At 34.6% G+C, this 15,455-nt stretch overlaps 1 protein-coding gene across 1 annotated transcript in view; it reads left to right on the top strand.

Annotated features, from left to right (window-relative positions):
- The window catches only part of C2CD6 (C2 calcium dependent domain containing 6), a 216,480-nt gene that overhangs the window by 31,610 nt on the left and 169,415 nt on the right, over positions 1-15,455 (top strand). The window contains 3 exon segments of the mRNA XM_053597422.1: positions 3,410-3,493; positions 3,940-3,991; positions 5,335-5,480. Coding sequence (XP_053453397.1) covers positions 3,410-3,493; positions 3,940-3,991; positions 5,335-5,480 — 282 coding nt within the window.

Genomic DNA, 15,455 nt, shown 5'->3' with positions numbered 1-15,455 from the left:
TGTAGAGTGACTGGTCTGCTGGAGATGAAGTCCCTCAGATTTTCCAAGTCTTATCTGGGAAATATTTTATTTCTCTTTCAGTTATAAAGGATAACTTTCCTGGGCATAGTATCCTTGACTGATAGCTTTTTTCTCTCAGCAATTGAAATGTGTCATTTCATTCTCCTGTGTAAGGTTTCTACTGATAAATCTGCTGTTGTTCTGATGGAAGTTCCTTTATAAATGTCTAGACCAATGGTGTCCAGCCTTTTTTCTTTTCTGCTGCACATTGGAAGAAAGAGTTGTCATGGGCCACACATTAAATTAAATACACAAACACTAACAAAAGCTGATTAGCAAAAGAAAAGTTACATGCATACTTTTCACGATATCTGACACCACAGATAAGCACAAAAAATCCTCACAAAATTAGCATGTCACCTATGGCCTGCAGGTTGGACACACCTGGTTGAGACCCTATTCCCTTGCTGTTTTATAATTCTCTTTTTATCTTTGACTTTTGACATTTTGCTATGGAGAAAACCTTTTTACATTGGATGTGTTTGCAGATCTCTGAACCTATCATATCTGTTGGGAAGTTTTCATCTCTTATATTGTAATATAGATTTTCTAACCCCTTCATGTTCTCTTTGCCTTCTGGGACTCTGAAAATTCAGATATTTCATCACTGTATAGTGATGACACCGATGACAATTGGTTATCCGATTGTCACATAGACCTTGCTCATTCTTTTTTCTTTTTGACTGGATTATTGTAAAAGAAACATCTTTAAGTTCTGTGATTCTTCTGCTTTATACATATTCTACTGTTTAAGCTTTCAAATGCATTTTGTATTTCATTCAATTAATTTTTCAGTTCCAAAAATTTTTTTGGTTCTTTTAAGATATCTATCTCTTTAATAAATTTCTTATTCATGTCCTAAATTGTTATGATTTCTTTGTATTGCTTTTCATTATTTTCTTCCATCTGTGTGAGCTTCTTTAACATCTACATTTTGAAACCTTTTCCTGGGATTTTGTAAATTTCTTTTTGATTGGGATCTGTTGCTAGAATGTCATCATGTTATTTTGGAGGTGATTTTTTTTTTCACTTTATTTTTTTGTCTGTTTATCTTTCTTCTGTCCTTACATTGATGTCTGTGTATCTTGTGGAACAATACCTCTATTAATTTTTTGAATTTGCTTTTGTAGAGGAGTACTTTTTCCTAGGTGTTGGTTGGGTAGGGCACTTTGGCATTGATTCTGGGTATGAGCATTAGTGTACCCTATGTGTGATTTCTTTGGTTGTAAACAGTGTCCATGATGTCTGTGATTTCCTCTTTGGATTAGGGTGTGGTTATTAGTAGAGGCTGAAGGGCTAGCAAATAGGAGTATTCTAGGAAAAGTAAGAAGGTGGACAAGTGGATTTTTAAAGAAAACTGGGGAATGGAGGAGGATGGGTCAGAAAAATCATTGGGGAAGAAGCTCAGACAATGTGAATGAATATACAGATTTTTAAATAGGTATGCCACCTTATTCAAGGTGGAGCCAAAGGTGACTCCTGTAGGTGGTGTCAAAGGCATTATGAGATTAGTGTTTAGAACTTTTACTCAAGGTTCTGATAGAACTTTGTCAGTTGTGCTGATGTTGCTGCCATTGAAGATAGCTCTGCAGAGATGAGGAAAGAAAAATAAAAAGGTACTAAAATGAGGGGTAAGGTAGTATTTTTGCCAGGCTGTTAAATGGTGAGTTGAACATAAGTATTTTAAAGAAGTTTTTAAAAATTTTCCAGATTATTTTGTATTTATTGAAATGTACATTCAACATAGATTACCAAAATAAAGGTTATCAAAACATTAAAAAGTATGAGATTCTGCATTAAATACACATATAATAACCTCCAGTTTGACATTTTTGTGACAATACAGTAATTGTCATTTATCTTAAACTACAAATTAAATTATACTATATATAAAACACATTAAACCAGTCAGATGCACCAATAACAAAATTATCCAAGATATATTACACACATTTTCTCAATACAATGAAAGTATTTGTTACATAATTTATTTTAACTTTTTAATTTATTTTAATTTTTAACTAACAGATAATAATTATATGTAATTGTGATGTTTTGATGTATGTATACATTGTGGAATGATTAAATTCAGGATAATTAACATATCCATCACCTTGAATACTTACCATTTCTCTGTGGTGAAAACATTTAAAATTCACTTTTCTAGTAATTTTGAAATATACAATACATTATTACTAACATTAACTATAGTCACTATACTGTGCAGTTAACCACTAAAATGTTTTCTTCCTAATTGAAACTTTGTACCTTTTCAGCAACATCTTCCTTTTCCCCAACTACCTCGTCCCTTCCCCAACCTCTAGCATTCTACTCTGTACTCCTTATACTGCTATGATTTCTAAAGTGACGTTATGCAGTTTTTGCCTTTACTCTATGCCTGGCTTATTTCACTTAGTAGAATGATGAACTTAGGTTCATCTATGTTGTCGCAAAGATAGAATTTCCTTCCTTTTTTAAGGCTGTATAGTGTTCCACTGGGTATGCAAGGTCTAACAGGTAAGTTTGCAAACTTGGCACTGTGTGCTTATGTTGGCAGCACCGTACAAACAGCTCAATAAAGTTTCATAACCTTGGTATATTAGTGTTTCACAGCCGTGTTTGTGTTGGCATGTGTGGGTGGTGTCTTGCTAAGTGACATTCATTATTGTTGTTGCATGTTTTTTTGTGCCACTATGAGAATGTTAGATCTTGAATTATAGCAACAGACAAACATTATAAATTTCTTGTTAAATGTGGCAAGAGTGGAAGTGAAACCAGAGCACATTAGTCCAAGTTTATGGAGATAATGCCATGAAGAAAACAGCCATATAAAAATAGATTAAGCATTTTTCTGAAGGGAGAGAAAGCATCACTGATGACGAGAGGCCAGGGCAGCCAGTGATGAACAGAATTAACAAAAACAGTGCAAAAATTAGTCAAATTGTGAGTCAAAATCATTGGCTGACTGTGAGAAGCATAGCAAACCAACTAAACATCAATAGAGAAATAGGAATATCTTAACTGAAATCTTGGCATGAGAGAAAGGTGTGTGCAAAAATGTTTTGAAGGAGCTCACCAATGAACAAAAAAGCAAAGGAAAGTCGAGGTTTGCCAAGAGCTTCTGGAAGGGAAAGACAATATTTGGGACCATGTTATCACTGGTGATGAAACACAGTGTACACAATATGACCCTGAAACAAAGCGTCAAAGTGCACGTCAAAGTGCACCAATTCTCCATGACCAAAAAAGTTCCATCGGTTCAAATGAAGAGTCAGAGTGATGTTGCTAACCTAATATTTTACCTAGTTATGTTTTTCTTTTACTTCTGAAGTCTTAATTTACATTGTAGATGCTGAAAAAAACTCGTAAAGGGTCTAATGAAGAATTGGAAGTAGCACATGAGTTACCAGCTTTGGTGCCATTTGGAGATGTGGTATGTGTGATTAACCCTCAAGAAACATGTAAAATTATTTATTATTTGATATGAAGAATAATTAAAGTTTATTATTTGGTAATCATAAATATATGCATAAAACGGTCCTCTGTGATAATATTTTCATAAATTTTTTATTTTTATGAGTCAGAAAAACGTAATAATCGCTGAAATCATAGAAAATATCTTTATTCACAGAAATAATGTTTTCTAAACTAAGGATTCTGAAATCTAGTCACATCAGAATCACTTGGGATACTCTTTTAACATTTATTTTGGGTCCCACCTAAGATCTGCTATCCTCAAGTCTAACTAGATATTTCTAATGAGAAACCCAACAAAGTGAAGCTTTCTTTTTTTTAAAATAGAGTTCAGTATAAAATGGAAGAAAATTTAACTTTTCAAAAATGTATTCACTATTTATGTATTTGTTTTGATTGTCATAGGTTGGCTGCCTGGCTATTCATATAAAGAACTGCAGACATTTTACGCCTCTGAGTATCCTTTTTTTTTGTATTTAAATAATTATAGTATAATTATATCTCACTGTTTCAGTTATCCCTTATGGTATTACAAACAAACCACTCCAACACTTAGTGGCTTAAAATATTAACCATTTCATTATCAGTCACTACTTGTGCGTTTCCTAGGTGGTTCTTCTGCTTCACAGTGCAATAGCTTGGGCTATGGTTTTCTGGCAGTTCAAAGGACTGGAATATCTGAAGTGGTCCATTTATACATCTGGTGCCTTAGTGGGGGTGCATGGAAGGCTAGACTTAGCTGGGATGCTAAAATTGTTGGGCTTTTCTTTCTTTTTATGTAGTCCTGTTATCTTTCTTTTTCCTGTATTAATTTTGATTAAAAATACTATAGTAATATACATATTATTTATCTTGTTACTCAAGATTTTGGTGTCCCCTTAAATTTTGTGCTCTAAGCAAGTGCCTTTCTTGCCCATTCTAGTCCCAGACCTAGTCACATTTCATTACATTTTATTGGTTAAAGTAGTCACAAGGCCAGCCCAGATTAAAGAACAAGGGAAATAAACTCCACTTTTTGATATACGAACAACAAGAGATTTTTGCCATCTATAATTCACCCTACTCCCCATATAAATTGAAAGAAAAACATATCTTGTATAATAATGCTAATTTGTTTGTAAGTAAAAAGTATGCTTCCCTTAAACATTTTTGAACGATTTATTTTATATTTAAATAAATTGAATGCTTATTTTTAGATTCATCATGGCATAAAACCAGTCTCATTATGGAGATTTGGTATTTCTTTTTTATGTAAAAATAATTTTTAAAAAGAATTCTATATAAAAAGATTTTTGAAGATAATTAGTTAAATCATGAAAACAAAATCGTTTCGGTCCATGGATAACAACACAGACCCATATAACATAAATAAAGCATATACTAAAGAGAATTAGAGAGTAGAACACTTTGCTCTTTGTCTTAAAATTAAAAATAAGTTATTCTCATATTTTTCAAATTGCTACATAATTGTACCTAGAAAAATTTTTAACTATATTTTATAATTATAGTTAAAGTCATCTTGAAATTAATATGTAGAAAAATTTGTAAAGAAATTATGATGGTCATGTGAAGATAAAAATATGACAAATGATCTAGGAAGAATCAACATGCTTTTTCTACTTATATTGTGTCTGCTAGTGATGGACAAAAATACTATTTTTAAAAGACTTTTTATACTGCTTACTGTACTTTATTGAATCTTAGGTTTTGGTCTGACTTGTTTAATGGATTAACTTTTATTACATGTGTCATTATTCAATTACAACAAAACTTATTTCCTAAATATGATTCTATTTTCAGTCAATTTTCAATATTACGATGAATTATTCATTCACATTTCAATAAACAAAATTGTGAAAAATACAAAACTCTATAGCCTGCCATCCAAAATCAAGGAAAAGAACATTGTAATTAAGTTTGATGAAGTAAAGTATTTTTCCATACAGGTAATGTTTACATCTCTTTTAGATACTATATTGTCTCTTTATAGTTCTAAATATTTTCCCTAGTTATATCTTTTTTTAAAAAATGGGTATTTTACAGCATTCTATTTATTTTATTTATTCTATGGGATATAGTGGGTTTTCAAAAAAAAAAAAAACAAACAAACAACTTACTGCAAAATATGTGATCTTAGTGGACTTCTTCCCTGAGATGTTAGGTGGTTTTGAGTGTTTATTATGCATATGTTTTCCTCCATCTTACTCTTTCCTTCCTATATACTGTCTTCCACCCTATTTTTTTTTCATTTCCTACCACTTTCCTTCTCTTCTCTCCTATATAGACTCATCTATTTTTTTGTGGATTAACATATTCAATACTTAAAACAATGACCCCAAGACATACATGTATACATACATATATTCACTCATGCACACACGTTCTCTCTTTTTTTCTCTCTCTTATTAACATCCTCATTTTACAGATGAAGAAACTGAGGGTAAACATATGGCTAAAGACCTTTAGTAAGGTTATAGTGCTAGTAAGTGATGGAGCTGTGAATAGGTAGTCTGGTTTCATATCATACTTCATTACACTGCCTCTCACATACCCGAACTTACTATATTTCTCTTTACAGGCTAGCTTCTTAGAATCTTAAATGTATGTCAAACCTTTCTTTGCAATAGGTAACGTTATTGCATGCAGCTGAATGAGTTATTGATTTGTCTAGTTGTTTCCTAATGCATTCCTTATGACATTAGTTGAATTTTAATGAAATCCTAAGCATTTCCAATATGCTCCATGTTTTTTTAGGCCTCATTTTGTTTCAGTGTTGAGTATTAAAAGTAGTTTGTTAGGCGTAGGTTTTTTTAAAAAGCAACAAAAATAAGGGATTGTTTTGCTGGAGGCAGTCTGTATTGTTTCTTTTACTTTGCAAATATTTTTCCTAAGATTTATTGGAAAGTTCTCAAGAATTTTGGGGATATATGTCCACTTAAGAAAAACTTAAAACATTAATACTTGAAAATAATGTAAAGTACATAATAGGGTACCTATTTTTATTAGCACAAACATTTTTCCCTATAGTTATTTAGATAAGTACTATTAGAGGATGTTAAGAGGAGAGTTTTAATCAACTCACAGAAAATTTGGGAATTACTTAATAATAATTACATAGAAAATTGCATAAGCAAACAAACATGAAAAAGAAAAACATGTTAATTCCAGGGAAATTAAAAAATGATACAGAAAAGGAAACCATGTAACTATATTGTTAAACTCTGAATGACATTTACACATATAAAATAATGTAAGTGTTAAGTATTGATCTAACAGAGGCATGTTTGAAAATTTTCTGAGTAGGGTGTTGGTAGCTGTATTTTTCTTCTACAATAAGCAGTCAACAGTATTTAAAACTAAAAATCAATAAGTAATAATATAAGCATGTTATTTCAAAACATGAAGGTAAAAACCCATTAAAAAGTTTGAAAAGGTGGCTTCTGAGGAATGGAAATTAAGGGGCGGGTAGGGTAGTATTCTACAGTTAAACTCAGGATTAATTGTGGGGAAGCTGCTGCCATTGAACAAAGAATTTATTACTTGCATTTCCTGAGACAAAGGGACATGGCAAGAGGTCATAGGAGAAGTATCAGGATGGTCAGGAAGCAGAATACAGGAGAGAGGGAAGACACCAGGCCAGAGATGTTTTGGAGTTTCTGCTTCTGGAAAAGCAAGGCAGGGCAAACAGTTTGAGTTAGCTAGTTTGAATAATTCCATGGGGCTCTGGTCTGTAGAGGTGTTCTCTAGTTTTCTAATAGCAGTCCTGGGATAATTTGGGGCAGGAGAACTATTGACGCGATGTGTGGGAGTTAGATAACGGGGCTATTGGAACTATGCACTTGAGATTGGTTGGTTTACATCTAAAAGACATGTTTCCTGCTGAGCCTTTGCTTCTCTTGGAATTGCCAAACCTTGAGGAGGAAAGTCTCTCTCCTAGAGAGCTTTTTAAGATATCAAAACTTCATCAAATATACAAAGATTTTTAAAAACATGATTAATACAAGTGGGAGGAGAAAAAAGTTGTTCCTCTGTTTTAACTATTGTAGAACTGTTTGACGTTTTAAACTATGTACTCTATAACTAGGATACAGTAAAATCATATTGTATATACAGGCAGTTCCCAGGTTACATACATCCACACACCCCTATAGCTTACACTTACAAATGGAGGGTACTATAGTAAGTCCCCAAGTTATAAACATTTGACTGATGTATGACTTGCACTTATGAATGGAGGCTAGTACAGCTAATAAATAAATGTACCTGTTCCAACTTACATAAAACTCAACTTAAGAACAAACCTACAGAGCCTATCTTGTTTGTAACCTGGGGACTGCCTTAACTTTAGGACTTTAATTTGCTAAACCTTACAACATAGATCTAGGTTAAAAATGTAAAGACCATATAAAGCAACAACCACAACCAAAAAAGAATAGTAAGTGTATTTAACTTAGTTTACTTGTTCCAGAAAGCAGTTCAGTAAATGATGTTAAAACCAAGATTAAAGAAGGAATAGTGGTGGATTTCTGATTCCGGCTATCCTAGAATAGGTGGTATTGGACTTATTCTTTTGCTCTAAACAGATATGAAACTGAGAAAAATATACAAAGGAACTATTTTCCAGCATTCAATAATGGAGAGTTAGTGGGCTACAATTTTTTTTTTTTTTTTATAGAGACAGAGTTTTACTCTATGGCACTCTGGCGTCACACAGCTCACAGAAACCTCCAACTCCCAGACTCAGGGGGTTCTCTTGCCTGAGCCTCCTGAATAGCTGGGACTACAGGCGCCCGCCACAACACCCGGCTATTTTTTTGTTGCAGTTTGGCCAGGGCCGGGTTTGAACCCGCCACCCTCAGTATATGGAGCCAGCACCCTACCCACTGAGCCACAGGCGCTGCCCTGGGCTACAATTCTTCAGAGAAGGGAAGAATAGGAGGTGAGGTGGACATATCCAGTAACTTTCTGTGTGGCAGTGACTCTATCATGGGGAAGTAAAACCCAAGTAGAGTGGTAATCTTGCTGGGTGGAAGAAGCAGAAGCTGTAGAGAGGAAAATAGAAGTGACAGTTTAAGGGGGCAGTAGAGCAGGGTGCTAGTGAAAAAGGAACAGCAGACAAGGAGACCCCCCCCAACCTGCATAGATACTCCACTTGGCTGATCCTAAGTTGTGTTGTGTATAAGGCATGCTTTTAGAAGAAACTATAGGGAAGAGATGCTGGAGGGCTGAAAACTGAACGGAGATTTCAAAGTCCTTATAGTCTGACTCAGCTGAAGTGAAGTGACATTATTGAATATTCCCAAAATTTAATTGAGATCTCAGAAAGGCCAATTCTTAGGGATAAGGACCATGTTCTAAGGCTAAGTTTTAAATCCTAGGATCAAGGACAAAAACTGAAATAGACCCATCCTCTAATCGAGGCTCCATATGATAAATGTGATCTGCCAATAGTTAATTGCCTTCCAGAAAAGAACTCAACACTTTTTAGAGAAAGATATAAAAATCCAGGGTCTCTATCATTACAATGTCCATCATATGATAAAAAAAAGTACTACATAATGGGGAAATAAAAACAGTCAATAGAAGTAAACCCACTGATGAGCCAGGTGTTCAAATTAGCAGATAAGAACTTTACAATAACTGTTACAAATGTCAAAGTGGAAAAGGTGGACAAAATGGATGTCAGAATGGAAACTTTGAAAAGAACTAAGTAAAAATTCTAAATCTAAAAAATACAATATTTGAAATGAAGAATTTATTTGAAGCACTTAAAAGCATTCTGGACAGAGGTAGGAGAAAGGATCTATGAACTGAAAGACCTGTCAATTGAAATCATTCAAATTTAAGCTGAGAGAGAAAAAGATTGAAAAAGTGAAAGAAATCAATGACATGCTATCACTCAGTTTGCAGATGTGTAATTGAGTCCCATAAGAAGAGAAAAGGATGGCTCGGTGCCTGTAGCTCAGGGGCTGGGGCACCAGCCACATACACTGGAGCTGGCAGGTTTGAATCCAGCCTGGGCCTGCCAAAAACAAAACAAAAACAACAACAACAAAAAAAAAAAAAAAGAAGGGAAGAGGAAATATGAATATTTAAAGGATGAAGAGCCAAGCCTTGAATCAATCCATAGATTTAAGAAAGTGAACCTCTAACAAATAAGTTTAGAGATTATTACATCTAAGTATATCACATTCAAACTGCTAAAAACCAAAGATAGTGAGAAAAGCTTAAAGACAGCCAGAGAGAAAAAACATAGTACAGTTGTGTGAACAACAGTAAGAATACTAGCTGCCTTTCCATCAGAAATAGTAGAAGTTAGAAGATAAGGGAATGCCATCTTTAACATGCTGATCTAGAAATCAGCCTAGATTTCTATATCTACTGAAAATATTCTTTAAGAACATGGTAAAAGACAAAAATTGAGAGAATTTGTATCTAGAAGACCTGATTATAATAAATGTCAAAGAAAGCTTCAGATTAGAGAGAAGTTCCTCCAAAAGGAACCCCAAGTGCATAGGAAGGAAGAACACTGGAAATGGTAAATGTGTGGGTAAAAATATAAGACTATTTTAAATATTTCCTCCAAAAGACAATTGAGCACTTAAAACAAAATAATGATGATGAATGGTAGGATTTATAGCTTATGTAGGAGTGAAATACATGGAAGAATAGCACAAAAGATGAGGTGTATATAGAATTATACTATTATACATGGTGTTTTAATTTTTACTCAAGGCATATTGTGATGTGTTAAAGATCCATATTGTAATCCCTAGAACAAACACTAAAAATAAAACAAAATGTGTTAGGAAAGAAGAACAGCAAGTGAGAGGGAGGGGCCCCTGGAGCTGGAAGGAAGAAGTGAAGGAGAAGAAGGTGGAAACTAAATTAACATTAGATTTGAAAACTATGAAAATGACAGTAAAACGTTAGGACAACAAGGAGAAGAAATTAAGAAAAAGAAAAATCAATGACACAACAGGGAAGTGTTAAAGAAATGTAAGAATACAAGAGGTACTTATTGGTAAACTAATACAGTAGACACAATTCTGGTAAGTCTCATCAAGAAAATTATGTGAAACTTGGAATATAGGTGTAAATATGAAGGCAGTTGCAAAACTGTAAGAGAATACCATATATAACACTGTGCCAAAAATATGAAAATACAGATGAAATAAAATATTACATTAGAAGATATAAATATGTAATGTTTTAGATCTTTTATAAATTGAATATAATTGGATTTTAAAATCCAGTGTGACAATCTTTGTATCTTAACTGCATCATTTAGCCTGTTACATTTAATGTAATTATAATACATTTGTGTTTAGCTTTCTATTTGTCTCAGTTCAGATATGGATCTTTTTCTTCTTCTTCTGTCTTTATTTCATCTTTTTCAGGATTGAATACAGTTGACCCCTTGAACAACTTGGGGGTTGGGGATTAACCCTCTACCAGGGGTCCTCAAACTTTTTAAACAGGGGGCCAGTTCACTGTCCCTCAGACCATTGGAGGGCCAGACCATAGTTTAAAAAAAAAAAACTATGAACAAATTCCTATGCACACTGCACATACCTTATTTTGAAGTAAAAAAACAAAACTGGAACAAATACAATCACACCGCTTCATGTGGCCCATGGGCTGCAGTTTGAGGACCACTGCTACACTGTTGAAAGTTTATATGTAACTTTTGACTCCTCCGAAACTTAAGTATGAATACCCTAAAGTTGTTTGGAACCTTATTAATAACTTGAACAGTTGATTAACATTAACATTTTGCATGTTACATGTATTATATACTGTATGTTTATAATAAAGTAAACCAGAGAAAAGGAAATGTTATTAAGAAAATCATAAAGAAGGTTGGGCTCATGCCTGTAATCTTAGCACTCTGGGAGGCTGAGGCAGGTGGATTGCCTGAGCTCAGGAGTTCAAGAGCAGCCTGAGCAAGAGTGAGACCCCGCCTCTACTAAAAATAGAAAAACTAGCTGCATGTCGTGATAGGCACCTGTAGTCCTAGCTATTCAGGAGGCTGAGGCAAGATCATTGGAGCCTCAGAGTTTGAGGTTATGGTGAACTATGGCACCACAGCACTCTTCTCAGGATGACAGAGACTATGCCTTAAAAAAAAGATCATAAGGAGAAAAAATATATTTACTATTCATTAGGTGGAAATGGATTTTCATCAAGATCATCTTCTTTTGTTTTTGAGACAGAGTCTCATTCTCTCACCCTGGGTAGAGTGCTGTGGCGTCATAGTTCACAGCAACCTCAAACTCTTGGGTTCAAGCATTCCCCTTGCCTCAGTTTTTCGTTTCTTCTTCTTCTTTTTTTTTTTTTAGTAGAGACAGGGCCTCACTGTTGCTCAGGCTGGTCTCAAACTTATGAGCTCAAACGATCCACCCGCCTTGGCCTCCCAGAATGCTGGCATTACAGGTGTGAAGGATCTTCATGTTGAGTAGGATGAAAAGGAGGAGGAGGAGGAGAGGTTGGTCTTCTTGTCTCAGGGGTGGCAGAGGCAGAAGTGGTGGAGAAAATGGAAGGTGAGGTAGGAGAGGCAGGCACACTTGGTGTAACTTCTGCTGAAAAAAAATCTATGTGTAAGTGGATCCATGTAGTTCAAATGTATTGTTCAAGGGTCAACTGTATTTTACAATTTCATTTTGGGGTGGCGCCTGTGGCTCAGTCGGTAAGGCGCCGGCCCCATATACCGAGAGTGACGGGTTCAAACCCAGCCCCAGCCAAACTGCAGCCGAAAAATAGCCGGGCGTTGTGGTGGGCACCTGTAGTCCCAGCTACTTGGGAGGCTGAGGCAAGAGAATCGCTTAAGCCCGGGAGTTGGAGGTTGCTGTGAGCTGTGTGAGGCCAGGGCACTCTACCGAGGGCCATAAAGTGAGACTCTGTCTCTACAAAAAAAAAAAAAAATTTTCATTCTGATTTTTAATGGTTATCATAGAAATTATACAATATGTACTTACCAAATGCAACATTTAACAGTAAATGGGCAAAGCAAGGATCTTAGAAACTTTAATTCTATTTATCTCCCTCAACTAATATGTTATTGTTATACTATGTTTTCTATATTTTTTAATCATCTGAACTGTAATTTGCATTTATTTAATTTAGTATATATTTATTTAGATTAACTACATATTTACCACTTTAAACCCTTCTTACAGCTCAGATGACACCCCTTGAGTCACATACTTTATGTCTAAATTGTTTAAGATTTCTTCCTTTGAGACTCAGTTTGTGACATTTCATTTTTGTTTGAAATAAAGTATCTTTCTTTCATTCACTTCTTGAATTTTTTTTTTTTAGTATAGAATTGTTTTAAGTTTAAAGTTATTTTCCACTATCTCCTGGCTTCCATATTTGTTGAAGAGAAGTCACTTGTTTCCATTTGTCACTTTTGAAAACAATGTATCTTGGGTGGCGCCTGTGGCTCAAGGAGTAGGGCGCCAGTCCCATATGCTGGAGGTGGTGGGTTCAAACCTAGCCCTGGCCAAAAAAAAAAAGAGAAAGAAAACAATGTATCTTTTTCTGTATGTTTGTGTGTGTTATATATATATATATTTTTCTAATTTCACACTGATTGGCTGTATTTGGGTTTCTATTTATTGTGTTAAGATTTATTGGCTACTTTGACTGGATTATTGATGTTGATCAGTTCTGGAAAATTCTTAGCTATAATTTCTTCAAATACTGCCTCTAATTCTTTTCATGATTCTTTATTTTCTTTCCTGGAATTCTCATAAATATATGTTAGATGTTCTTACACTATCTTCCATGCCTTTTAATTTTATTTTTATTTATTTATTTATTTATAAATCTTAAACTTTTTTCAAATTAATATGAGGGTACAATATTTAGGTTACATTGTTCTCACATCCAGGGTAAAGTTCCATTTGTAGAAGAGCCCCTCACCCAGGGGGTGTGTCATACACCCTCACAATGTGCACATTAGGTGAGGTCCCACCTCCTGCCCTCCCTCTTTCTGCCATATGTCCTCCCCACCATTCCCCCTTCCGCTTCCCTCTACTCCTGAACTGGACTATAATAGTGTTTTATTATTCTTAGGAACATGTAATTGTTTACATATTGATTTTGTATTAGTATGGAGCACATTGGATATTTATCTTTCCCTTCTTGCCATATTTTACTAAGAAGAATGTATTTCAACTCCATCCAGGTAAATGTAAAAGATGTAAAGTCTCCATCTTTTTTAATGGCTGAATCATATTTCATGGTATACATATGCCAGTTTGTTAATCCATTCATGGGTTGATGGGCACTTAGGTTGATTCCATGGCTTGGCAATTATGACCTGAGCTATAATAAATATTCTAGTGCAAATGTCTTTGTAGTAAAATGATTTATGTTCTTTTCGGTAGATACCTAGAAATGGTAATTGTAGGGTCAAATAGAAGGTCTACATTTAGAACCTTTGAGGATTCTCCATACTTCTCTCCAAAAGGGCTGCATTAGTTTGCATTCCGGCCAAAAGTGTAGAAGTGTTCCCTTTTCTCCATTTCCATGCCAGCATCTGGTGTTTGGGACTTTGTGATATGGGCTAATCTTGCTGGGGTTAGGTGCTATCTTAGAGTGGTTTTGATTTGCCTTTCTCTGATGATTAAAGATGATGAGCATTTTTTCATGTGTTTGTTAGCCATTCATCTGTCATCCTCAGAGAAGTTTCTGTTCAAATCACTTGCCCACTTGTAGAGAGCTTGCCCTCTCTACACATTTTTTATTGTTTAATTTGAATTCTCTGTAGATTCTAGTTACCAGGCCTTTATCAGATTCATAGCATGCAAAAATCTTCTCCCATTCTGAGGGCTATCTGCTTTGTTTGTGGTACTCTTAGCTGTGCAAAAGCTTTTTAGCTTGATCAAGTCCCAATTATTTATTTTTGGTGTTGCTGCAATTGCTAGGGGGAGGTCTTCCTCATAAAGTTTTTTCCCAGGCCAACAGCTTCAGTTGTTTTCTCCACACTCTCTTCTAGAATTTTTATTGTTTTGTGTCTTAAATTTAAATCTTTCATCCAATGAGAATCAATTTTTGTCAGTGGTGAGAGGTGTGGGTCCAGTTTCAGTCTTCTGCATGTGCATAACCAGCTCTCCCAGAACCATTTGTTAAATAAGGATTCTTTTCCCATTGCATGTTTTTTGTTAGGCTTCTCAAATATTAAATGACAATATGTGGCTGGGTTCATCTCTAGCTTCTTGATCTTATTCCATAGATCTGTGTCTCTATTTTTGTGCCAGAAGCATGCTGTTTTGATCACTATAGCCTTGTAATATAACCTGAAGTTTAGCAACGTGATGCCTCTAGAGTTGTTTTCATTTCTAAGAACTGTATTTGCTATTCAGGATTTTTTCTGGTTCCATATGAATCGATGTACTATTTTTTCAAGATCTTTAAAGTATGACATTGGTGCTTTGATGGGGATTGCATTAAATCTATAGATTGCTTGGGGTAGTATGGACATTTTAATGATGTTGATTTTAATGATGTTGATTCATTTTAATGATGAGCATGGTATGTTTTTCCATTTTTGACATCTTCTGCTATTTCCTTTCTTAAAGTTTCATAGTTCTCTTTATAGAGATCTTTCATGTCTTTTGTTAGATATATTCCCAGGTATTTCATTTTCTTTGGTGCTATTATAAAAGGAATAGAGTCTTCGATTTTGTTCTTGGCTTGACAGTTGTTGGCATATATGAAGGCTATTGATTTGTGGGTATCAATTTTGTAACCCGAGACACTGCTATTTTCCTTGATCACTTCTAAGAGCTTTGTAGTTGTGTTCCTGGGGTTTTCCAAGTATAAGATCATGTCATCTGTGAAGTGGGAGAGTTTGACCTCCTCTGTCCCCATGTCTTTTAACTTTAAAAAAATATTTTTTTCTGTTGCTTTGT

This window comes from Nycticebus coucang, chromosome 7 (genome assembly GCF_027406575.1).
Source record: "Nycticebus coucang isolate mNycCou1 chromosome 7, mNycCou1.pri, whole genome shotgun sequence".
Taxonomy (NCBI): Eukaryota; Metazoa; Chordata; class Mammalia; order Primates; family Lorisidae; genus Nycticebus; species Nycticebus coucang.
Note: the sequence above shows the minus strand (reverse complement) of the source record. Positions and strands in the feature narration are given on the sequence as shown.